The 27,691-nt window shown below is 40.7% G+C and overlaps 1 protein-coding gene across 4 annotated transcripts in view; it reads right to left on the bottom strand.

Moving 5' to 3' along the window:
* LOC117489249 (NLR family CARD domain-containing protein 3-like) overlaps positions 1–21,043 on the bottom strand; it is a 46,300-nt gene extending 25,257 nt beyond the window's left edge. For 2 of the 4 annotated variants that reach the window (XM_034138445.1, XM_034138447.1), the window contains exons 1-6: positions 20,989–21,043; positions 17,339–17,566; positions 4,510–4,659; positions 4,311–4,424; positions 3,920–4,033; positions 3,546–3,624 (exon numbers count right to left, since the gene is read on the bottom strand). In XM_034138445.1, coding sequence (XP_033994336.1) covers positions 3,546–3,624; positions 3,920–4,033; positions 4,311–4,424; positions 4,510–4,659; positions 17,339–17,566; positions 20,989–21,029 — 726 coding nt within the window. In that variant the 5' untranslated portion in view covers positions 21,030–21,043. The remainder of the gene's footprint in view (positions 1–3,545; positions 3,625–3,919; positions 4,034–4,310; positions 4,425–4,509; positions 4,660–17,338; positions 17,567–20,988) is intronic. The other 2 variants (XM_034138448.1, XM_034138449.1) reach the window with 2 other exon arrangements.
* Between the last annotated feature and the right edge of the window lie 6,648 nt (positions 21,044–27,691).

Here is a 27,691-nt window from a genome sequence, read left to right as displayed (position 1 = left end):
ATATTATATTTTGACCTAAACCAAAATATAATATTATTTTCAAAAGCTTTTTTTGTCTGATGCTTCGATTAATTTTAAACAGACAGTTCAACAAAAGGATACCCAACAAATGTAATTTTATCATTTAAATATTGAATTGTTCTCTCTTAGTAAGATCCCATTTTCAATCAAATGGCGGTCTTACCTTGACTTGAAGATGAAGTCCATTTGCCTATCCTTCTGGACAAACATTTCTATTACTTTTTTGTAAAAGTCCTCCTTATCTTCTTATAGTTTCAAAAGTCTATCATAAATCTAATCGATAGATTTATGATTAAAAAATTATAAAAGTAGGGTAGACATGTGGATGTTATCCGGCTGAACAAAACGTGCATTTATCTAACAGGTACGTTTCCCACAGATCTTATTTCGAGCTATTTTCTAAAATCCTATGGAGAAATCTCATTGCTTTTTTGTCGAGGGAAGCCATGCGCAGCTTACTTCCTGGTTTTAGGACGCGTCACTGCAGCTCTCTCGTCTCCTCTTCACACACCACACTTTTCGCGGCACACATACTTACAGCCAATCAGCTCTGAATGATGTGAGATGACGTATGGTGGGGATGGCAGCTCTGTGCCCCTATGGTCATTATTTTTTTGCCACACACATTAAATAGGAAAATACTCTGAGCATGCGCAGTGTAGTTTTTACAGTCACCGTTCACTAGACAGTGAGAGGGAGGGGCATAATCAGGTTTTGTCCCACATGGCTCTAAACAGCTCAATAGGCACACACTGTGACTGTAGACACACTAATTAGAAGAACACAGACTAAAACAGCAATGTCCAGACGAATCAGATGATTAACCATGATCTTAAAATATATTTTATATTTTTTTTTCTTTTCTTTTTTGCATTTTTTGTAATCATTATTTGTAATACTTTCTGCTGACACTAGGTGGGGGCTGGCACTCCCCTTTTTAAACTGTATTCTTGTTTTACTGTCATATAGTATTTCATACCTGTTTTTCATTTATTCTCTTATTGTTTTATAGCCTAACTATAATGATCATATGAAGTGTGCCTCGGAAATACTTGTTTACATAAATGGTGATCAAACTGTTTTGAGACCCACTGAGATAACTTAGACTAAAGTGAACTATCTAAACACTGAGAGTCCTTTACCTCACTGAGCTGACGTTATCTGACAGGAGAGGACTTTCCTTTCACTAAGTTGTAGAAACAGCTTCTAATATCGGTTAGCGCAGCAACAACAATCTTGCTCTCTCTCTCTCTCTCGCTCGCTCACTCGTGCCACACAGACACACACGAAGCCGAGCTTGAATGAAACACCCAGAAGTAGGCTACTTGTAGTGTACTGTAGCAGCATATCATTTTCGAATCAATCATTTTTCAAATTACGAATTTCACATATATTATATTATATTATACGGACGGACAGACAGACAGACAGACAGACAGACAGACAGACAGACAGACAGACAGACAGACAGACAGACAGACAGACAGACAGACAGACAGACAGAGAGAGAGACATCCCAAATTGTGAAATGTGTGGAAACAAGTATAAACATAATAACATGAAACACAAATGAAAGCAATAGACAGGAATATATGCATATACAGTAGAAAGGACACAATGAATATTATAACATTTAATGTAGCCTTACTATGAAGGCTAACATAAATACGGTGCTTTTTTACAGATGACCTTATCTGCACTGGTAAGGTAAAACTAGGCCGATTAATAAAATGTGAAGTGCTTTGTAACTTTGACCCGCTTGACTGAATACACAAAAAACAATGAAGAAAGAGTTTCCTCTGGGCTGCTTCGCTGCCAGCTGCTCCGGGACCCGAAAGTGGCAGAGCCTGTACTTCAACATCAATGCATACGAATGTGCTCAATATATTGAACCAATAAACTAACACAAACTAACTGTATCACTATAACATGATGATGATGGTGATGAAGAATGCATCTAACGTTTCGCTGTTCATTATAATAAAAAAACAGAGCATTAAACAAACCATCATGCTCTTACTTTGAAATGATGCGGAAATGTCGTCATCAGCAGGCCATCACGTGGTTTCCGAAAATAACCGAGTGACACGAGTAGATTTTTTGCCGAGACCGGCGGAAAGTATGTCTCAAAATTCCGTGTGTGTAAAAAGACGATCCACAAGCAGAGATTTGAGATCCGCATGCGCATTTTTGGTCGACAAATACAAAATGGATTCACAAATGCCTGATCGAAAGTTGTCAATGTTAAAGAGATATTCACAGATCTTTTTTTTATTTGTGAAAATATTTAGCGTATTTGCAGATCCGTTTTACATTTGCAAATTTATTTGTGAGTTTGCAAATCTTTTAAATGCATTTGTGGATTGTGTTTTACATTTCCAAATCACATATTTACACACAAATGATTTTTCTGTTCACACACATAATTATGAGACATATCTAAGCCCATATCTGTAGTTCACAGCAGTGGCGTCGCCTGGCCTGGGCATCCGGGGCTTTAGCCCCGAATGTTTTTTCTGTAGCCCCGGACAATTCTCCCTCAATAATATAATACATTAACCGTGCTTTACGTGAACCTCATCATGACACAAGAGAGGACGGCAGCACTGTAATTTCCCGTGTTCAGTGAATGCAACAGAGGCATGACACCAGACCAATCAGAGAGTTGCATGGAAATAAACGTGTGTCATTCAAGCTCGGCTCTGTGTGTGTGTGTGGCAATAGCGCATGTGAGAGAGAGAGAGAGAGGGAGAGAGGGGGAGGGAGGGGGAGAGAGAGACCGGTGTCAGCATGGACCGTGTTGTTAGCATCTGGTTAGCTAGCTGCACTAACGGACATAAGGAGCCGTTTGTTCCACAAGAAGCTGGAGGAGAGTCCTCTCCTCTCAGACTGAGAGACTCAGGTGAGCTAAAGGACTCTCTGAGTGTTTAGATAGTTAACTTTAGTCTAAGTTATCTCAGTGGGTCTCAAACGGTTTGGTCACAAATTATTCAAAAGATTATTTCCGCGGCACACCTTCATATGATCATTATAGTTATAAAAAAAAAAAGGAATAAAGGAAAAACAGTTATGAAATACTATATGGCAGTAAAACAAGAATACAGTTTAAAAGGGGAGTGATTAGTAAAATATCCATAAAGAAAAAGTACATCTGTTTACAGTTCTGCTTCATATGGGTGTTGAGAGAGGTATCCATAGATCTCTTCATGTTGCTCTCAAAGTGCACCAGATTGATGCATTTAACTTCAATATTTAAAACAAAATCTTCCCGGGGGAGCATCCCCCCGGACCCCCCTCGAGGAGATGAGCCCCCCACTCATAAAAAATACCACTTTACCCCTGCCTATATGCCGTGAGCTGATTATCGAGCCTTCATTGTAACAGTCGCGGGTGTACTGTGTGTGTGCGTGTGGGGAGTGTTGCAGTAAAAAATGCCACTGTAGTGCCGCCGCCACTGTGGGCTAAGCCCCGAATGTTTTCAGGTCCAGGCCCCTGGTTCACAGTAAATGTATATTTGTACACACCATAAATATGGAGTCCAGGTCTGTGTGATGCTTCGGGGCAGACTGATCACTGGGAACCTCGGAGAACTCCTGCAGAACTCTGTGGAGAAAACATCAAGAACATTTAAAGACTCTAATCTGCACACAGCTGACTGAAGGTGTTCTGAGATGAAGACAGAATAACAGGGTAGCTGTGGCTCAGCAGGTGGAGGGGGGGTTATAAAAACACCAACATTACTGAGGCCTGAAAGCGTCCGACCATCAGAAGCCTCCCAGCAGCTGATGGTGCGAGGAACAGAAAGCCCCATTATTATCTGGAGCCTGATCTGAACCAATCTGTGGTGCCTTCTCCAAAGAGAGTCAGATAGTAACAGAGTCCAGTTTGAAATTCTTACCTTTCATCAGCACTTTGTCCAGCTTTAAAGTTCATAGGAGACTGCATAGAAAAGTCACTCTTCATGGACTCACAGCGGGGTCCAGGTCCAGGTCTCTGCTGCTGGATCCTGAGACTGATAAAGAACAGAGTAATAAAACCACCAGACACCTCACGCCGCCCTTCATGCCATTAACAGCTCGCTGCCTGCCGTCAAACAGAAGAGGGGGGTCGTCTAAAACAATCCATGATTAAGGTCTTAATTTGGGAGAGTCATCTGTCTTTGCTCATTATATGATTCATAATATAAATAGAAGTCATTAGAAACCAACTCAAGAGAGGTACGTTGGAGCAGGATTGACTCTTCTCCAAAGAGAGTCAGATGGTAACAGAGTCCAGTTTTAAATGCTTACCTTTCATCAGCACTTTGTCCAGCTTTAAAGTAAGGAGGAGACTCCATAGAAAAGTCACTCTTCATGGACACACAGCTGGATCCAGGTCCAGGTCCAGGTCCAGGTCTCTGGATCCTGATACGAATAAAGAAGAATTCATCTTTGTGCTCTTCTTTTTATTGGATTTATGATCAAGCTCACATTTTAAACAATTTCACACCTTCCCTCTGCAGGAAGTCCAGATTTAAAGACAATAGGGGGATCCATAGACCTGTCACTCTTCATGGACACACAGCTGGATCCAGGTCCAGGTCCATCTTCAGGTCCAGGTTTAGGTTTACGTTTAGGTCTCTTCTTCTTCCGCTGCTTCCTGATACAAACAAGTCAAAATGAACAAAGTGAGTTATAGCAGATTCTCTCTGGTTCCAGTTCATGGATCAGTTTGCTCTTTCTTTAGCTTCACATCAGTTTCAGATGTCCAGTTCTTCTTTAGCGTCCCACTAGAGCAGGGGTTCCCAACCCCCCGGTCCGGGAGGTGTTACTGCCGGGCCGCGAAATAGCTGTGAGTTTATCGTAATATTTGCAGAATTATAAATATATAAAAATCAATATATCACTTTTTTTTTTTTTTTTCGCACCTATACCAGTCATATGATTTCATCCAAAACATACAAAATAAATCTAAATTGGTCAGCATAAGGTCTCAGCCTCTTGTGCGCACGAGAAAGTTACCGGTGCGCCAATAGGAAGTGGAGCACACAGGAGACAACCGTTTCATCGCAGACTGTTATGTTTATGTGGGGAAATGGCAGTGCATACATTATTTTAGATATATTTCGAACTCGGACTTCCTTTTAAGGACATTGCGGCCAGGGGTGTAGAGCTATGTTTTTATTTGTAAAACCTTCTTCACTTCATGAAATGGCTGCAGCATCAGGAGGCAGCCTCTGAGAAGTGCAGCACCAGCGCGTACACACTGCCTTCACTGTGTTCACCACTGCAGGCTGCTACGTTTCAACCACACACACCTCTACACACACACACATCGAACTGCCCGATTATTCCCCCTATTACTCGTTGTATGAAGGAAATGTCCGGTCACAAAGGCGCATGATGTGTGTGTGTATGTGATCTGCTCAGCTCCGCCGTGTGTGTGTATGTTCGGTGTGTCCAACAACGGCATTTGTTTTCAAATTACCATGAACAGTAATTTACACACATCTGGCTAACTCCATAGATATATGTGTTCCCAAAAGAAGTTAGTTTAATCTTAATCTCGATGTAGTGCTAAATGCTGTCGCAGTGCACCCGAACGACACACACACACACACACACACACACACACACACACACACACACACACACACACACACACACACACACACACACACACACACACACACACACACACACACACACACACACACACACACACACACACACACACACACACACACACACACACACACACACACACACACACACACACACACACACACACACACACACACACACACACACACACACACACACACACACACACACACACACACACAGCAAGGGCAGGTTTGCCTTCACTAACTGTACGGAGGCTCAGTCACTGGTACATTTTTATATACAAAGCCATGTTGGATAAACTACCATCTTATATCTGCTCCCTGATCTCACGGCGAATTGTAAGTGGCAACTGCCTGAGATCGAATGCTGTGGTTTTATTAAATGTGCCAACTGCTAGGACTGTCTTAGGGAAGATAGCTTTTAGATGCGCAGCTCCGCTAACTTGGAACAGTCTGCAAAAGGAATGGAAGCTGAGCAATTTGGTTCCACTAAATGTTTTTAAAGCAAGGATAGATGCTATCCAATCGGAAACTGTTGGAACCTGTAAATGTTACTAGCTATGTAAACTGTAGTCACTGTAAATATGCTGTATGATGTCCTTTTTTGTTTTTCTGTTATGTTTATATGTATTCATGTGGAACCTACTTGCAGCAGGTCACCCTTGAAAAAGAGATCAATGATCTCAATGGGATTCACCTGCATAAATAAAGGTTTGAAATGAAATGAAAGATTTTTTTTTATCAGAACATGCATTTCTCCTCATTGTGAACATATATTGCACTCATGTTCAGAATATATGGTACGTACATGGTCTTTTATAAATCTGAATATATAGTGCATACATGTCCCCATATAATTGTGAATATATAGCGCATACATGTCCCCATATAATTGTGAATATATATAGTACATGTCCCCATATAATTGTGAATATGTACTACATACATGTCCCCATATAATTGTGAATATATACTACATACATGTCCCCATATAAATCTGAATATATATAGTACATACATGTCCCCATATATTTGTGAATATATATAGTACATGTCCCCATATAATTGTGAATATATAGTACATACATGTCCCCATATAATTGTGAATATATATAGTACATGTCCCCATATAAATCTGAATATATAGTACATACATGTCCCCATATAAATCTGAATATATAGTACATACATGTCCCCATATATTTGTGAATATATATAGTACATGTCCCCATATAATTGTGAATATATAGTACATACATGTCCCCATATAATTGTGAATATATATAGTACATGTCCCCATATAATTGTGAATATATATAGTACATGTCCCCATATAATTGTGAATATATACTACATACATGTCCCCATATAATTGTGAATATATACTACATACATGTCCCCATATAAATCTGAATATAGAGTATATACATGTCCCCATATAAATGTTAATATACAGTAAATGTATGTTCACATATATACACAACCAATATATTATATATATTTACATATATTACTCAATATATGGAAAGCGGCAATTACTGATGTATTATCCCATATATTGCAATATATTAACACAATATATTATTCTATATATCAATATATTGTAATATATTAACACAATATATTATTCTATATATCTTCAATATATTTTGTAGATATGAATAAATATGTTTTTCATGTTGATTATTAATCAGTATCAGTTGGTGTAGCCAACAGCAAGATTTCCTTTATTAAATCTTTTCAATTAACCAGTAAATCAGAAAACAAAATAATGCAATATATTGACAGTTAATATATGGGGAAATATATTTTCTTTGCGTAAGGGAGACACTCGGTGTCATAAAGGGAGGAGGAGAACGAGTCAGGAAGACTGACGGACATGTTCTCCCAGCTCTCGTACAAAGATGAACTTTTAATTGAATAACCAGATGTTTACAGATGTACAATTAATGATTGTTTTTTATATTTCCAATGACCAGACATGTGTTAAATAGTGGTGATTAATATATTTTGTCAGATCAGATTACACTTTCGCACTAAACAAAATAAATAAATAAATATTAGCATACACGGTAGCGTTAGCATACATGCTAGCGTTAGCATACATGCTAGCGTTAGCCATACTAGCCTGTACACATGCTTATTGCACAGCTAGCATTAGCTATATTTACCTTATTTACACTTAGCGGTCCTATGTGTTAATCTGTGTATGTTACACTTGCATGTATGAGATCATTAAGTGCCTTGTATCGTCTTTTTTTATAGTTTCACTCCGTTTGAATGTCAGTGGACTGCAAATAAGTCAATAAAGGAGCATGGCTGCTCATTCCCTGGCTCTCAAAAGAGTTTGGCTGGCTCTTTAATCTATGTTCACACTGAGACAGTACAACACATAGAGAGAACAGTACACCTATTGTGTAAGTACATACAAGCAGGTCACACAGTATGATCACAAATATATACAATCTGTTAAAAATCTGTTTTTATTAAAAAGTACAGGCTGCATGTGTTCTCAGCCTTGGAGAAACTTGACATTTTTTGGTATGTGTCTGAACCTCTCTATAGTGGGTCATTAATAAAACAGATATTTCAAAGTGTGCCTACTTTGTTCATGTACTGTTGAGGTTAATTTCAGTAGTTGTGTGCTATCATGTATTTACAAAGTGTGAAGAGGAGGGAACTTTAGAATAGGGAACCTGTTCAGGTCAATTAGAGTCAAACTACTAGCTTATTGGTTATGAACAAGACTTCACTTTAGAATAGGGAACATGTTCTTAGATATAAATGCCTAATTTTGAGTTATTTAGACATAATTAACACTTATAGTTTCCTGTCTTGTTACATAAGAATAGATCATATTTGTTGTGTTATTATGGGAGAATTACTATTCTTGTGGTACTACTGCCTTATTAGGCCCATATTGAGCAGAGCATATTAAGACCAAAACTCATGTACAACAACTTCCTTACTTGCAATAAATAAGCACTAATTAGAGGGTTATTGAGGAAAAACTCTCAACTAATGACCCATTACTGGGAGAATATGGTCATGTAGAATAAGGCATTAATAAGTGTTTTATAATGACTAATAAAGAGCCAATATACTGCTAATATGCATGTTAATTAACAACTAGTTCATGGTGAATTTGTGTACCTTAATATAAAGTGTTACCAAATTCTATATTGATTCTGACTCTTCTACATCCAACTCACAGGTTTATCATTGCTTTGAGAAAAAAGATTATTAATTTAACCCTTTTAGAAGTGTAGTTATGGTCATTTGTTCTGGGCATGTCATTTTCGAGCCTGAGACCTGAAAAACAGGCTCAGGGCTTAACAGGTTAAACAGAAATACTGATGATGCTTGATATATGATATTCAGTATGTTCTCTTGTCTTTTATTTGCTTTGCATTGAATATTGGGCTCATCCAAAAGTAACTGGGGTTAAATCAAGTTGTTGTACTTATTGTGATACTTGGATGGGGTTACTGATTACATTTCCTATAGGTCATATGTTTTAACCTCTGACTTTGTCTTGTGTTGTGTGCCAAACTAAATGTACCAATACAACTTCAATATTTTGATTACCATTTCTGCATTACTTTAAATGTTTCTATATTTAGTCTATATACACGTAAATAGAAAATGATATATACAAGAACAGAATGTAAAATGTAATATTGTACAGTAAGATTAAATTAAATAAGGTTTATCACGGTGATAACTATTTAGATAAATAAATAGTTTGATGAGAACAGATGAATTCTCATGGATGTTCTTCACAGAGCTCAGGTGGTCAATAGTCTGATTGAAACTGTCCCTGAGTCTATTATTTATACCTTTACCTTTTACGCATTACTTTCCACCATATATATTATAATTCTCTCACGATTTACGCATTGTGGAGGAAACTACTGAAGCAATGGGAGTCAGGACTCAAAGAGACACGAGGAGAGCTGGAGCTTTTGATGGCAAACACTGACGGTTTATTTGGAGCTTCAGCCGGAGAATTCACAAGACATGTCACGGGCCGTGGTCTGACCACACGGTTGAGATGCTACAATCAATTCTGAAGAACTCTCCCCCAGACCCGTGTATTTAGCTAGCTATGAGAGAATAATCAACATTGTGGATAACAAGATAGAATCATAACACCTCTATCAGCTGACGCCAACAGGCAGGAGCAGGGAGACAACACACTGAGAGCACAGCAGCCAAGGTTACAGGTGCGTGTGCTCTGTGCCATGAGCTATGTTTTTATTTGTAAAACCTCCTTCACTTCATGAAATGGCTGCAGCACCAGCGCGTACACACCGCCTTCACTGTGTTCACCACTGCAGGCTGCTACGTTTCAACCACACACACCTCTACACACACACACATCGAACTGCCCGATTATTCCCCCTATTACTCGTTGTATGAAGGAAATGTTTGGTCACAAAGGCGCATGATGTGTGTGTGTATGTGATCTGCTCAGCTCCGCCGTGTGTGTGTATGTTCGGTGTGTCCAACAACGGCATTTGTTTTCAAATTACCATGAACAGTAATTTACACACATCTGGCTAACTCCATAGATATATGTGTTCCCAAAAGAAGTTAGTTTAATCTTAATCTCGATGTAGTGCTAAATGCTGTCGCAGTGCACCGGAACGAATGAACGACACGCCCGCCCGCCCGCTTCCATGAACCGCTTCTTTGCGGGCTATTCCAATAAAAGAGATGGTGTGGCACAACCCGAAAATGCTACCAAAAAGAAAAAAACGAGCTTTAATCGCAAATACGATTCCTCGTATATCAAATATGGATTTGTTGCAACGGGCGATTCGTTGGCGCCAAAACCATTGTGTGTTGTGTGTGCCGAAATGCTTTGTAATGAAGCAATGAAGCCATCGAAACTTCAACGGCACTTGTCAACCAAACATCCTTTTCTGATTGACAAACCAGTTGAGTTTTTTTAAAGGAAAAAACGTGAGTTGGATGGGCAGAAGCAAGTGTTAAAGTCCACAACGTCAACGAGCGTCGCTGCAACAAGGGCTTCATATCTGGTTGCTCACCGAATAGCCAAAGCTAAAAAGCCCTTTACAATAGGAGAGGAGCTGATACTGCCCGCTGCCAAAGACATCTGCCGTGAACTTTTTGGAGAAAAAGCAGCTGGGATGGTCAGACATGTTCCACTCTCGGACAACACTGTTGCCAGGAGGATCGATGATATTGCCGAGGATATTGAAGGGCAATTGTTGGACAGAATAAAAGCATCTCAATGGTACGCAATTCAAGTGGACGAATCCACTGATGTGGAAAATAAGGCAGTTGTGTTAGTTTATGTGCGCTATGTGCATCAAGACGAGGTGCAGGAAGATTTGCTCTGTTGTCTTTCACTTCCAAGCTCAACCACCGCCTCAGAAATATTCAGAGTGGTGAATGAATACATTGCAGGCAGACTGGATTGGGCGTTTTGTGTCAGGGTCTGCACTGATGGGGCTGCTGCGATGACCGGCCGGTTGTCGGGGTTCACTGCCAGGGTGAAAGAAGTGGCACCGGAATGCGAGGCAACTCACTGCATGATACACCGCGAGATGCTGGCAAGCAAGAAAATGTCCCCTGAACTGCACACAGTCTTGAATGATGCAATAAGGGTCATTAACCACATCAAAGCCCATGCCCTGAATTCGAGGGTGTTTGAATTATTGTGCGAGGACATGGATGCTGATGACAGACGCCTTCTTCTACATACAGAGGTGAGGTGGCTGTCGAAGGGGAAAGCCCTGACGAGACTTTAGTGACAAGAGCTGGCTCGCAAAACTAGCCTACTTGAGTGACATTTTTACCAATTAAATCTGACAATGCCAAAAGTCGCCCGATTCAAAGCCAAGTTGGGAACCTGGGCACATTGCGCCAACCGGGGTGTTTTTGACATGTTCAGCAACTTATCCAGTTTTTCGGAAGAAGCCGAGGGACTTGGCGAGTTGATACACAGCCACCTGCTATCACTGTCTGATGCGTTTGAACGCTATTTTCCATCTGCAAAGGACCCGAGGAATGGCAAAGGATGGATGCGTGATCCATTTCTAAATGACGATGGTCGAGACCAGCTCCCATCGCAACAAGACGATCAGCTGATCGAGCTAATGAACGACGGAGGACTGAAAACACTCTTTAATTCAACATCGTTGACATCCTTCTGGATCAAAGCGTCGGGAGAATACAAAGAGATCGGCACACTTGCTTTGAAGACACTGCTCCCGTTCCCAACGTCATATCTGTGCGAGGCAGGTTTTTCTGCCATGACGGCCACTAAGACCAGACTTAGAAGCAGACTGGACGTGAGGAATACCCTGCGCATTTCATTGTCAACGATCACGCCCCGGTATGACGTTATTATGGCTGGCAAACAAGCCCAGGGGTCTCACTGACATTTCAGTTGTATCAATATGTGTACAGTGGTCCTAATTTGTTTGAATTGTATCCTGGTTTTAAACGTTGTTAATATGTTTTGGATGCATATTGTTCTATTATTTGTTCAGGCTGTTACATACAATTAGCCTCTGTTGCCACCTATATTAGGCTATATTATATTATATATTATATTAATATTTGTAAAGCGGTCCTAATTTTTTGTTTTAATTGTATCCTGGTTTTAAAGGTGGGGTAGGTAAGTTTGAGAAACCAGCTCGAGATCGCTAGAATTTGAAAATACACAACCGGAGAAAATCTGCCACTTCCTCACAGAGCCCCTCCAACACACAAGAACGCGCACATGACCAATGAGGGCACGAGATAAGTTTGTGCACAGATGGAAGGCTGACAGGCAGGTAGGCCATCCAGTTATTTTAGCCGGGCCGGCTCAGATGATTGGTCGTGCTTTTTACAGTACTACAGCTTCCACAGATGATATTTATTTATGGATTTGTTGTCAAAGCATTTCATGTATTCATTGCTATCGGGCCCTGAGCCTGTTTTTCAGGTCTCAGGCTGGAAAATGACATTCCCAGAACAAATTACCATATCTTCCCTTCTAAAAGGGTTAAATGAATAATATTTGTTCTCAAAGTAATGATAAACCTGTGAGTTGGATGTAGAAAAGTCAGAATCAATATAGATGTTTTTTATTTTAAAGAAAATTCAGATTTTACATAGTAAAAAACTGTAAATTATAGTGTCCGTCCAAAAATTCTTTTTTACTTATAGTGAAAACTACCCTTGGGTGATGGGTTAGTAGACTAAAAGCTTTAGGAATCCAAAGTACAACATATAATAAGTACCCTGTATCAAGATTGATGCAAAACAAGTGACATTTGAGCTTTTTAGAGAGATTTAGCCAAAAAACTCCACTTCTGGGGTCATTTGGGTGGATTTGACCTATCTCTGGCCCCCCTTGCTCGATTTTTATGAATGAAATCTCTTTATAACCGCTAGAGCCAATGGAATCGAGGGAAAGTTATATACACACCAAAACGTTAACAAATAAGGAGTGAGAGTGACGCGTGACCAAAACCGGAAGCTGCATACACTCTGGTGGCTACCATTAGCAGCTAACTTTTCCGCTCCGATTTTTACATAAAAATGGAATTATGGATTATAAATAATTTTTTCAAAGGCACAGGTACATTATCAACCTATGGATCAACAGTTGTAGCATTTTTTTTTTTCGTTTGAATGCCATTGAACACGTCTTTACAATAATTGACAGCTACGGTGAGACGATCTGCCGTAAAAGCTCCGTAAAGGTACGTGTTGTGATGTCTGTGTTTGCTTCCCCTGTCGCAAGTTCGGATCGCTCAGTGATGATACTATACCTAAATAATCAGTGGAGTCTCAGCTTTAATCGGGTATATTGTATGTGCAGCTACGATAAGTAATAAGGGTATCTTTATCTTGAATTGTGTGCCAAAGTCAGTTTGCATTTTTTCGCTCAGGGGTCATTTAGACACTTCTTATGAGACTTGTGTTTTGTTTTGGTAAAAATGGTTCATATCTTCAGTTAGCTGAGATTCTTCCCGTTAATCTGGTGCTACACATTAATAGTTTCATAAATGTTAAGAAGCCCTGAGACATTGTCTCGAAAAAAAACGGTGGGAGGGGTCCAATGGGGGGACCGCCGTGCTTAAGAGGTTAAGAGCATTCCACGGAATATAACAAAAAGTGTTTCTGAAGTGAATTACATACCCCACCTTTAAACGTTGTTAATATGTTTTGGATGCATATTGGTATTTTTCAGGCTGTTAAATCAGGGTTCCTGCAGGTTTCGCCTACTCAAATTTAAGACTTTTTAAGACCACTTTGAATAGAATTTAAGACCTATTTCACGGCAAGAAAGTATGAAGGAAAATTGCTATGAAAGAAGAAATACGTCCCATAATTACTTACAAAGTAAATGTAAAGGCATAACAGTACAGAACTGTGTGAGCGTGTTAGACAAAAAGTGTATGTGTGTGTGTGTCTGTGTGTGTGTTAGGGGTGTGCAATTAATCGTATTTTAATCGCAAATTACGATTTTGGCCTGCCACAATTACGAAATGATTTTGCTTTGCTAGGTTGTGACAGTGCACTACAACATATTTGATCAAATTAATTTTAGTCTAATTTATTTTTATTTATCATATTTATATATGTTTAATAGCTTGTGGAAGTGCGCTCCAAAATATTTGTTGATCTTGTTTATTGGTATTTATTATTTTGATATTATTTATTTAAATGTATAATTTATTTAATTTATTTTTGTATTGGTTTTTCAGTTGAATTATACGTTCAGGATAATCAACAGTTAAAAAGATACTGTTCAAATTATTATTTGTTTTAAAGTTCAATAAATGGATGTTCTCAAAGTCAATGAATAATCGTATTTAATAATCTTGATATCAGTTATTGACCAAAATAATCGTGATTATGATTTTTGCCATAATCGAGCATCCCGTGTGTGTGTGTGTGTGTGTGTGTGTGTGTGTGAGTGAGTGAGTGAGTGAGTGAGTGAGTGAGTGAGTGATAGAGATGGCAAATCCGGATCATTTTACGGACTCAGGGTCTTCTGAGTCAGTCATTGAAGAGATCCGGATCATACGAGTCATTTGAGTCATTTGAGTCAGCATCACCAAGACCGTAGAAATCCTATCGGTGAAACCGAAAAGTTGATGCATTTCACGAGCATATTATTATTCCATATATTTTGAATATATATATATATATATTTGTATATATATATATATATATATATAATATCTGCATGTATATTTTCTATTTCGACATGTATATTTTATATTTTATTTTTCTTTCTATTCTTGTATATTTTGTAGTTTTGTTTTATTGTAAAATGCCTTTTATGCTGCTGTAACAACAACAATTTCCCAATTTGGGATCAATAAAGTACTATCTATCTATCTATCTATTAAACTGACGTTATAATTAACCTCCGCTACACAGTGTATTTTGCTTTAATAAAAAATGTTGATCACAAAAAAAAGGGTTATTTTGCGATTTAGCGAATCTGAGTCTGCTGTTGACTCGTGCATGAGGACGAGTCTGCTGGATCTCTGGATCTGCTGCTATATGGTTACGGCTCCGAGTCCGCACGAGTCTGCTATGTTTTGCAAAGTGAGTCAGGATTTGCGAATCTGCGAATCTGCGAATCTGCTGTTGGAGCCGTCGGCTCCTCTGAGTCCCCACGAGTCTGCAGGAAGTTTCACTGATCCCCCTCCCCTGAGCCAAACGATCACTTCTGGCAGCTATCCTACTTGCTAAAGGGCAGATGGACTGGGGTACGTTGTAATGTGATTTTACATGTTATAAAGAGAGTAGCGAGTGACGCAATTTATAGTTTTAATTTGTACGTCACACCAAGTGTGGGACTCAAGGACTCGGGTTAATGGAGAGGGGAGACTCGTCACGACCAGCTCATTGCTAGGATCCGGGTTAATGATCCGGATGAATCAGGACTCGCCCATCTCTAGTGAGTGAGTGAGTGAGTGAGTGAGTGAGAGAGAGTGACAAGAGCTATATTCAGAGCTCTGCTGCCTTGGCTACAATCTTTCATCGTTGCTGTTGTATGATTGGTGTTTAGCTACGGTATTTAGCGTCTATAGCACCTCCGCTTTTTTTTTAGGGTTGACGTACCCACACGTCGCCCGGAGGTCCCCCGGTGTTGTTGCGGGAGCTGCTGCACTAGCTAACGCTGCACTAGCTAACGCTGCATTAGCAAAACAAACGCTAATTTCTTTTGCAAAAGCTGCAGCGGGCTTCAAACACGTTCCCTCCACTGGTTTCAACCAAGCACTAAATTCGATGTTTTCCAACCAAATACGGTTGAACTTACACTTCCCCATATTTATTTTTAAGTAGATTCGAAGAGACATGAGTTTCTGACTGCCGCTAGCTGAAGCTTGGTTGCTATGTTACTAGCTGGGTGTTCTCCAATAAGGGGCCGGGGGAAACAAAGTTAGTGATTACTGGTTCCATGTTGATTTAATTCAATACCGATTGTTGGGGGGAACTGAAAGGCTCTTACCGTACAGGTTACTTTGCAGCCCGGACATTTCCCCCAAAACACATTTAGACGCGATCGCAACACAGAAGTACCTTTCAAATCCCATCATTTTTAAGACCTTCTAAATCATATTTAAGACCTTTCTTATTTTTTTGGTCATATTTAAGACCTTTTTAAGGCCTTCAATTCAGATTATCAGATTTAAGACTTTTTAAGACCCTGCGGGAACCCTGTAAATACAATTAGCCTCTGTTGCCACCTGCTGGTGAGTAAATATTAAAATCAGTTCAAATTGACAACCGGTCCGCGATTTATTTTTAATGTATCTGCCGGTCCTTGGCACAATAAAGGTTGGGAACCCCTGCACTAGAGGACATCTGACTTCTAGCAGAGCAAAAACAACAACAGAAAATACACAACACGACAACAACAACAACACAAGAATCAAAGAAACATCTCTGAAAAGATGGAGTAAGTTAGAAGAACCAAAGAGCTAACAGAACAATAGCCGCTTTCACACCGCTTTTCAAGTACTTTGCCGTACTTAGTGCCGGCACTTATTACCCCAGGGCACTCAGTACAGATCGCGTTCACACGGGAATAAGTTCCCTGAGGGAAGATTACGCAAATGAGCCGCTGACGTCACTTCTTCTTCTGCTTTGGGTTTACTGGCAGGCCGCAAACAACTTCACGGTGTATACTGCCACCCGGAGTCCCCGGAGTTGGGGACTGGCTTCAGTAGAAGCTGCTGGGACTCCCAGCAGCTTCTACTGAAGTCTTCCGAGTAAATCGCCAGAACGCCGACACCTCCTCATCTCCACCGCTCCCATGTTTTTTTTTCTGTTGCCATAAGTTAGTCTCTCTCCGTTGGTGTGCGGGGCTAATGCTAATGCTAATAATGCTAATGCCACAAATACAATGGCGGCTTCACAAAACTTTTCAGAGTTTTACGGGGCGTGGTTTGCAATTCGCCCAGCCAATCAGAAATTGGTACTTTTTTGGTACTTTTTTGGTACCACCTCTATAGCAGGCACTAAAAATGGGGGTAAAAGTTCCCGGCACTAAGTACTCTTTTTGGTGTAAACGCAACATAAGGGGTACTAACGGAACTAAACGGGAAAAGTACGGGGAAAAGTACTCCGGTGTGAACGCGGCTAATGTCCCAGCATCCGGGAGAAGAAACTCTGAACTCCTCAGAAAGAAGCTGATCACGTGACACACTTTTACATTCTCACCTTCCCTCTGCAGGACGTCCAGATTTAAAGGTAAGAGGGTGATCCATAGACCTGTCACTCTTCATGGACACACAGCTGGATCCAGGTCCATCTGCAGGTTCAGGTTCAGGTCCAGGTCCAGGTCCAGCTTCAGGTCCAGGTTCAGGTCCAGCTTCAGGTCCAGGTCCAGCTTCAGGTCCAGCTTCAGGTCCAGCTTCAGGTCCAGCTCTCTGCTGCTGCATCCTAATACTGATATCAGAAAAAGATAAAGATGGCGTCTCCTCTCCGTTAACATGAGTCAGCAAAATGACTCCTGAACCCGAGTGAAATTTGTTTATTCATTCATAAAACAAATGGAATGTTAAAATGTTGATTTGAAAAACAAAACAATTCAATTTAAAATAAATTTGATTGATTAAAAAATAATTTCAAATTAAAATCGACGTTATTGATTAAAAAAATATTTGTCAGATTTACACATTTTATAAAAAAAATGTATTTATTTTATAAATGATGTGAATTAAAAAGTAAATAATAAATTGTGTATTATCGTGTTGATTCACTGATTATTTATTTAATTTCAAACCTTTATTTAACCAGGTGAATCCCATTGAGATCATTGATCTCTTTTTCAAGGGAGACCTGCAGCAAGTAGGTTCCACATGAAGACATAAAACAACAGAAAACAATACAGGACATCATACAGCAAAGTTACAGGGCCACATTTACATAGCTATCGACATTGACAAGTACCAACAGTATCAGATTAGCCGCGTTCACACCGGAGTACTTTTCACCGTACTTTTCGCGTTTAGTTCCGTTAGTACCCCTTATGTCGCGTTCACACCAAAAAGAGTACTTAATCTCGGGAGCTTTTACCCCCATGTTTAGTGCCTGCTGAGAGATGGTACTTTCCTGGGGGAAAGAAGTGCCCCAGTTCTGATTGGCTGGGCGAATTGCAAACCACGCCCCGTACAACTCTGAAATGTTTTGTAGAGCCGCCATTTTATTATCCTGGCATTAGCATTATTAGCATTAGCATTCGCCCAGCGCAGAAACGCAGAGAGACTAACTTATGGCAACACAAAATAAAACATGGGAGCGGTGGAGATGAGGAGGTGTCTGCGTTCTGGGGATTTACTCGGAAGGCTTCAGTCGAAGCTGCTGGGAGTCCCAGCAGCTTCGACTGAAGCCTTCCCCAACTCCGGGGACTTCCGGCCGGGGACTCCGGGTGGCAGTATACGCCGTGAAGTTGTTTGCTGCCTGCCAGTAAACCCAAAGCAGAAGAAGAAGAAGTGACGTCAGAGGCTCATTTGTGTAATCTTCCCTCAGGGAAAAGTACTCCGGTGTGAACGCGATCTGTACTAAATGCCCTGGGGTCATAAGTGCCGGGGCTCTGAGTGCCGGCACTAAATACGGCAAAGTACTTGGTGTGAACGCGGCTATTGTAAAGCATCTATCCGAGCTTTAAAAACATGCAGTGGAACCAAATTGCTAATTTTCCATTCTTTTTGCAGACTGTTCCAAGCTAGAGGAGCTGCACACTTAAAAGCTTTCGTCCCTAAGTCAGTCCTAGCACTTGGCACATGTAACAAAACCACATCATGAGATCTCAGGCAATAGCTACTTGCGACTCTCTGTGTGATCAGAGCATACAGTGTTTCCCCTACCATTGCCAACGGAGCCCCACGCCCCCCTGAAATTCAAAGTGTTTTTTAGTTTTTTTATAAACATTTTTTTAAATACATATATATAGCACCAAATTGCAACTAATCTATATCTACTGTCACTTTTCACATTGAACATGTGCTCTTTTATTAAAGGGGACCGGTCATGCAAAATGCACTTTAGTACGTCTTTTCTACATGAATATGTGTCCCCGGTGTTCCAGGGAACTCACCAAGTGTCAGAAAACACAACCCTCTCTATTTTCCTCCATACCCAAATCTCTAAAAAAGGGGCTGCAACGGATCTGATAAAAACTGATCCAGATTTGAACACTGTCCTGACGTCAGGACGGTGGCGCTACGGCTATTGGGCCAACTCCACCAATCAGGAGGAGACAGCCACGACCATTGCCGTTCGAAAGCACTGGAGACGCTGTAGTACATATGCCAGGCCAGTAGGTGGTGCTGTTCTCACTGAATCAGCCCTTGCTAAAACAGAGCTAAAAAATGTCAAATTTAGCGAAATGAGGCATGGCTAAAATGCATGATCTGTTTGGTATTTTGAAAAAGAAAAAGTATAAATATGCCTTATATAGGTATGGTCCTACACTATATTATTCAAATGTAGCATGATAGGTCCACTTTAAATAAACTAAACGCTTTCATTTTAAGTTGTGAGTTTAGTGTTTTTGACCCTAAGAAACACTGATGCATTAATCAATAACAATAATCCACAGCTCCTCTCTCTCTGCTCCAGAGGGTTTAAAAAAGATATATCCCAATGCCCACCCCCCCAAAGCAGTAAACCTAGGGGAAACACTGGCATATATAAGGTGGTAGTTTACCCAGCATGGCTTTATAGATGAACATGTACCAATGACTGAGCCTCCAGGGTACAGTGATGAGTTAATACCTTACTGTAAGACGTACTGTAAGGTATTAACCCATCACTGTACCCTGTATGCTAGGGCAGGTCTGCCTTCACTTACTGAGTAAGTGAAGGCAAACCTGAGTTAATACTTTACAGTTAGTAACACATCTCAGAGCACTGTGATAGGCAGCATCTAACTTTTCCAGGCAATGGGCAGGTGCATTCATATAGATCAGATCACCATAGTCCAGCAGAGGTCAAAAGGTCACAGAGCCTTTTCCTGAGAAGTGAGAAACAGGACTTGTTTCTGAAAAAGAAACCAAGCCTCACTCTCAGCTTTCTAAGCAGATTATTGACCTGAGGTTTATGATTCTTGTAATTGATGTAAACATTATTAATTTATCAAAATGTATTTAATTGATTAAACAAATATCCCTCTTCATTTCAAAGGTTTTAATTTAATGTATTAAAGAAGTTAAAAAATGCTTTATTACATTTATATTTTAATTATTAAAAAGTAATTTTACTGATAAAATATTTTGTATAAAACAATATTATTGATTTGAAAACGTTTTTCTAAATAAATGAATATTGTATTGATTTAAAAGTATTTTTAGTATTTATTATACTATTATGTTATCGTGATAAAAATGATTTTATCTATTTAGGAAATATTTATTAATTTAATGTATTTAATAATACTTTAATATATAACGTTTTTATTGAATTCAATATATATAAATATATATATATATATATATATATATATATATATAGATTTATTTATAAATAAATAATTTAATTGATCAAAACATATATTTTATTGACTTGGATTTAGTGTATTGATTTTTATAGATTAGAAACAGTTTAATATAAGCTTTATATTGTGTTGAATGTTTGATTTATTGACCTCAGAAAACATATAAAAATAAGACTCTCTTCAGTCTGTCTCATTCCTGAAGTATTGATTTGAGTTAGCATGTTAGCATGTTGTTAGCATGCTGATGGAGCAGCTGCAGCTGTTATTATCAATAATATAAATAACTGTTAGCAATAAACACATGAGAGAGATGAGTCTGAGGTGAGAGCAGAGATCAGCTGAGAGTCATTTCACTCTGAAAACTGTCACTTACCAAGAGTTTAACGACGAGGAAAACTTCTGCGTCACAACCATAGACTGTATATATAAAGGTCACAACGGGAACAAAGTGAAAGTAACTTCTGACACCGGAAGTCCCCACAGAGAACAGGAAGGGAGAGAAGTTGATGTGAATCATTAGCTGTACATCAGCTCCATCCTGTGGCAGCTCATGGTATCACATCTACTGTCAGTGTATATATTAACCTGTTCTGTTTTTCAGATTTCAGGCTCGAAAATGACATTCCCAGAACAAATGACCATATATAGTGTCCGTCCAAAAATCCTTTTTTACTTATAGTGAAAACTACCCTTGGATGATGGGTTGGTAGACTAAAAGCTTTAGGAAACCAAAGTACAACATATAATAAGTACCCTGTATCGAGATTGATGCAAAACAAGTGACATTTGACCTTTTTAGAGAGGTTTAGCAAAAATGAAACCACCTCTGGGGTGATTTGGGTGTAAATGGGCGTTTTTACCGTTTCTCTGGAACCCATTGGTCGATTTTGGTGATTGTAATCTCTTCCTGACCGTTAGAGCCAATAGAATCGAAGGGGGGTTTTCACATAGACACCAACGTTAACACAAAAAGGTGGGGGCTTCGCGCATGCAGGTTTGCATCAGAGTGAAGCGATCTCTCGCTCTGACATCTGGAAACGGAAAAGCAGGTTTATTGCTTATGGATTATCAGAAATCATTTCAAAGGGACACAGACACATTGGATTAACCTATGGATTAACTGCAGCAGCGTTTTTATCGTTTTAATGCCATTCAAGACCAGTTTTGACCAGACAAAGACCAAGGTAAGCCATGTTAGCGTTTTTAGCTACCTAGCGCCACATGTTTTGGTGTACGTTTTTGTTTATAAAGTCGCGAGTTCTTATCATCTGTGTCTTCTTACGATCCTAATCGATGGGTTGGATGTGCAGCTACGATAAGTAATAAGGGTGTTACGAGTGAGTTTCGGTGCAGTAATGCGTTAGCATTTTTCCGCTCGTGGCTAATTTAAAGGCTCAGCGCTAGCTTTGTGGTTTATTTTTGAAAAAATATATATCAGTTAGCTGACTTTCTTCCCGTTACATGGACATAAAACATTCAAAGTTTATTACATCTTAACCTGTTAAGCAGCAAGCCTGTTTTTCATGTTTCAGGCTCGAAAATGACATGCCCAAAACAAATGACTGCAACCTAACTTCTAAAAGGGTTATATGAATAATTTCTTTTATCAAAGCAAGGTTACATCTGTGAGTTGGATGTAGAAGTGTCAGAATCAATATAAATGTTTTTTATTTTAAAGAAAATTCAGATTTTACATAGTAAAAAACTGTAAATTATCGTGTCCGTCCAAAATATTATTTTTTACAGATTGTGAAAACTACCCTTGGATGATGGGTTAGTAGACTAAAAGCTTTAGGAATCCAAAGTACAACATATAATAAGTACCCTGTATCAAGATTGATGCAAAACAAGTGACATTTGACCTTTTTAGAGAGGTTTAGCCAAAACCACCCCACCTCTGAGGTGATTTGGGTGAAAATGGATTTTTTTCCATATCTCTGGCCCCCCTTGCTCAATTTTGATGGTTGACACCTCTTTCTGACCGTTAGAGCCAATAGAATCGAAGGGGGAGGCCAACATACACACTCATTGTAAAGAGAAAAGGTGGGGGCTGCGCGCATGTGAAATGCAGGGCAGAGTGGATCAATCTCGATATTGCTTATGGATGATCAGAAATCATTTCAAAGAGGACACAGATACATTGGATGAACCTATGGATTACTACTACTACTACTACTACTACTACTACTACTACTACTACTACTACTACTACCACTGCTACTATTACTACTACTACTACCACTACTACTACTACTACTACTATTACTATTACTACTTCCAGCGACGTGCAGTCAGGGGAGGCAGAGCCTCACCTATCATACTCCAATGTAACAGAAAAACAACTAAAGAAAAACTAAATAATAATAATAAAATGTCTCCACTGATCTGTGTTGTAAGTGTGATTCCTGTTTGATTCCAATCTCTTTTTATAGTCAAAATCAGCAAATTGGCCGAGCTCCGCTACAACTACATGGGAGCGATGAGGAGTGAGGCAGGGACGAGCTCTGCCTCTCGTAAGCCCACAGTAACTTGCTGGAGCGCGGGCACTAATTTAGCGCGGGCACTTATTTTGTGAGCGCGCTCAAGCCAGGCTCATTTGCTTACTGTGGGGTGAGGTGAGGCACAGATGAGATCTGCCTCACCTCAGAATGCGTCACCCCACAGAAACTGGCTGGAGCGCATGCCTGTTACCATCTCACTGTAGGTCACCAATGTAATGTTTGTAGATCCCTTTATTACATTTATCCTCGCCATCCATAGTCTCTAAATAACTTATTTCACGTATATATGATATTTAGGCTCGCTGGTCTCATCATACAACGGCAATGAAAAAAGCACCAGGAGAGGCAGCCATAACCTCTGCCGCACTGAAGGGGGCGCACGTGAGCCCACAGGTTCTATTGTTATTCTACGCAGAGACGGTAGACGCAAACAACAAACTAGACTTTTGAAACTACAGGAAGATAAGGAGGACTTTTACAAAAAAGTAATAGAGATTGTTGTCCAGAAGGATAGCATGGACTTCATCTTCAAGTCAAGGTAAGACCACATGTGTAATGAACATGGGATCTTACTAAGAAAGAACAATCCAATATTTAGATTTTGGGTATCCTTTTGTTGAACGGTCTGTTTAAAATGAATCGAAGCATCAGACTAAAAAAGCTTTTGAAAAATAACCGAATATTTCGATTAAGGTCAAAATATAATATTTGTAAATCTGACTCTGAATGAGTCAGTGGCCGTTTCTCAATCGCGAGGATGCTGGCTTGGTAGCACAGCCGAGCCGAGCATCTTGCTTCAGAAGCAAGGCAAGAATACTTCCTGCTATTCGGAAAACAAAGAGTGGAACAGGCTAGCAAGTGTGCAGGTGTGCGTCATATGAGAGGCCCCGCCTTACATCTTCCGCCACAGATTTGTGGAAATTGGTCCATGCGCAAAGCATTGTGGGGATTTTAAGGACGCGAAGTCTACCCATGTGCAGCCTCGAAATTTCCCCCAAACCAAGGACGCGGCTTCGGTGGAATTCCAAGTATGCTGGAGATTGGAACAGTCCTTCGGCGGCACTCTATGACGTAGCATCCTTGAAATATTGGCTTGGAAGCCAATATCCTCGCGATTGAGAAACGGCCACAGCCTCACCAGCCATGAACCTCACCGCACGTCACTGACTACTTCTACTACTGCTACTATTACTGCTACTACTGCTACTACTACTACTATTACTGCTACTACTACTACTACTACTATTACTGCTACTACTACTACTGCTGATAGATTGATTGATTGATTGAAAAGTTTATTAACAGCTTGTATATTGGGTACAGTACAGTACAGCTCAAAACATACAATTGTTAAGGGGATGCAGACCAGAGAAAGACTTTCGTCTTGTCCCCCATTTCCAATTCATCATATCATTTAAGATATATAAGACATATTTGACATACAGATGGCTTATTTACAATTTACATACAGGTGGTAAAAAACCACCTGTATGTAAATGCTACTATTACTGCTACTACTGCTACTACTACTGCTACTACTACTGCTACTATTACTGCTACTATTACTGCTACTACTACTACTACTTCTACTACTATTACTGCTACTACTACTGCTACTATTACTGCTACTACTACTACTACTACTTCTACTACTACTACTACTACTACTACTACTACTACTGCTACTATTACTATCGGGCCTTCCATCTGCCGAGGGAATTCACATCTGTTGTGATAACAGCAGTGTATATCCCGCCGCAGCCACTCGCCGACAACAACACGGCACTCGATCAGCTGTTTGGGTTTATTGATAAAACCGAGACTTCACGGCCAGATGCGGCGTTCGTTGTGGCCGGAGATTTCAACACCGCCAACATGAAGAAGGTTTTGCCAAAATATTACCAACACATCAACTTCCCGACGCGCGGGGGAAACATACTGGACCATGTTTATTCCCCTTTCCGGAATGGATATAAGGCTCTCCCTCGCCCTCCCTTCGGCAAATCAGACCATATCTCACTACTGTTGTTGCCTGCTTACAAGCAGAAACTTAAAAGGGACAGACCGATAACAAGGACAGTACAGCGATGGAGCGAGGAGTCAGATTCAGCACTGCAGGATTGCTTTGCATCTACGGATTGGAGTGTGTTTGAGGACAATAACATCAACACACACACGGACACTGTCATCTGCTACATTGGGAAATGCATCGATGACGTGGTACCGAAGGTTTCTGTACGGACATTCCCAAATCAAAAGCCCTGGGTAAACGGTGAGGTGCGCGGCAAACTGAAAGCGCGCACTCTCGCGCACACAGCGGGAGATTTGGAGGAGTACAGGAAGTCTAGGTATGATCTCCGGAGAGCAATAAAAAATGCAAAGAGACAGTACAAAGAGAAGGTGGAATCTGACTTCAAAGGCTGTAACACTAGGAATATGTGGGCGGGACTAAGGACAATGACTGACTACAAAGGAGCAGCGGGGGGTGCTGCGGGAGTGTCTGCGTGCGCATCTCTCCCAGATGAGCTAAACAGTTTTTTTGCACGCTTTGAGAGCAGCCAGGCTGTGGAGGTACAGAGGGACCAGGAGCTACACTGCCCTTTTGTTTTAAATAGGGCAGATGTGTGTAAATCCTTTAAAAGGGTTAACCCACACAAGGCTCCTGGACCTGATGGCATCCCTGGCCGTGTTCTCAGGGTGTGTGCAGTTCAGCTGGCAGAGGTGTTCACAGACATCTTCAACAGGTCCCTGCTGCAGTCTGTAGTCCCCACATGTCTTAAACACTCCACCATCATTCCTGTCCCCAAAAAGACAATCATCACCTGCCCCAACGACTACCGCCCAGTAGCACTCACCTCCATCATAATGAAGTGCTTTGAGCGGTTAGTCAAATTATTCATCACCTCCTCCCTCCCTGAATCTCTGGACCCCCTGCAGTTTGCCTACAGAGCAAACAGGTCCACAGACGACGCCATAGCCCTCACCCTCCACACTGCCCTCTCACACCTGGACCCGAAGAACAGGAACACATATGTGAGAATGCTGTTCATTGACTACAGTTCAGCATTCAACACCATTGTGCCCTCCAAGCTGGCCATCAAGCTCAGAGACCTCGGGCTCAACAGCGCCCTCTGCGACTGGATCCTGAACTTCCTGACGGGCAGACCCCAGGCAGTGCGGGTGGGAAACATCACATCCTCCACCCTGATTCTTAACACCGGTGCCCCTCAAGGCTGCGTGCTCAGCCCTCTCCTCTACTCCCTGTTCACCCACGACTGCGTGGCCACACACAGCTCCAACACCATCGTGAAGTTTGCTGATGACACGACCGTCATCGGCCAGATCACAGACGATGACGAGACGGCATACAGAGAGGAGGTCGAAAACCTGACATCTTGGTGCCAGGAGAACAACCTCCATCTCAACATCAGCAAAACAAAGGAGCTGATTGTGGACTACAGGAAGCAGCAGGGAGAGGGACACGCCCCCATCGCCATCAATGGGACTACGGTGGAGAGAGTCAAAAGCTTCAGGTTCCTTGGGGTCCACATCACTGAGGACCTGACATGGTCTCTTCACACCACCACCATCACCAAGAAAGCTCGACAGCGGCTCTTCTTCCTCCGCAGGCTGAGGAGGTTCAAAATGGATTCCAGGATACTCTGCAACTTCTACAGGTGCACGATAGAGAGTATCCTCACTGGCAGCATGACGGCCTGGTACGGCAGCTGCACCGACCTCGATCGTAAGGCTTTACAGAGGGTGGTGAAAACTGCACAGCACATCACCAGGACGGAGCTGCCATCCATGGAGGACCTTTACTCCCAGCGGCTCAGGAAGAAATCACTACGGATTATCAAAGACCCCCATCACCCCAGCCACAAACTGTTCTTTCTGTTGCCGTCTGGCAGACGTTACCGCAGCATCCTGGCAAGGACAAGAAGATTCGGAGACAGTTTCTTCCCGCGGGCAGTGAGACTGTTAAACAATTGAACTGTTGAAACAACATCAAACATTCAACTGCTACTCAGTAGTATGTATCTAATACCTAATATATATATATCATTCCAATAACTTGTATATAGACTCATACTGCACTATTCCACATCATAACTTTATTTCATTTTTATAACTATTACTATTTTTGTATTGCTCTTGCTCTTATTGTTATTATGTTATGTTATTATGTTGCATTGTTGGAGAAGCCTGTGACATAAGATTTTCAACTGCATAATTACTCTGTAGCTATGTCAGATTGACAATAAAGAACCTTGAACCTTGAACCTTGAACTATTACTGCTACTACTACTATTCAAATCAAATCAAGTTTTATTTATAAAGCACATTTAAAAGCGATTTTTTTGTCGAGCCAAAGTGCTGTACATGTAATAAAAACACATTACGACAATCACAATAAAAGACAATAAATTACAACAGATATATAAAAAACACAGGGAGAAGTCAGGAGTCGTGCTCCGCTCTGACTAGAAGGCCAGGGAGAAGAAGTGTGTTTTAAGAGTAGATTTAAAAACCCCTAGGGTCTGGGCCGAGCTCACATGGAGGGGCAGAGTGTTC

The sequence above is a fragment of the Trematomus bernacchii genome, unplaced genomic scaffold (genome assembly GCF_902827165.1).
Source record: "Trematomus bernacchii unplaced genomic scaffold, fTreBer1.1, whole genome shotgun sequence".
Classification (NCBI taxonomy): Eukaryota; Metazoa; Chordata; class Actinopteri; order Perciformes; family Nototheniidae; genus Trematomus; species Trematomus bernacchii.
The sequence above is the reverse complement of the archived record's forward strand: the minus strand, read 5'-3'. Positions and strand labels throughout refer to the sequence as shown.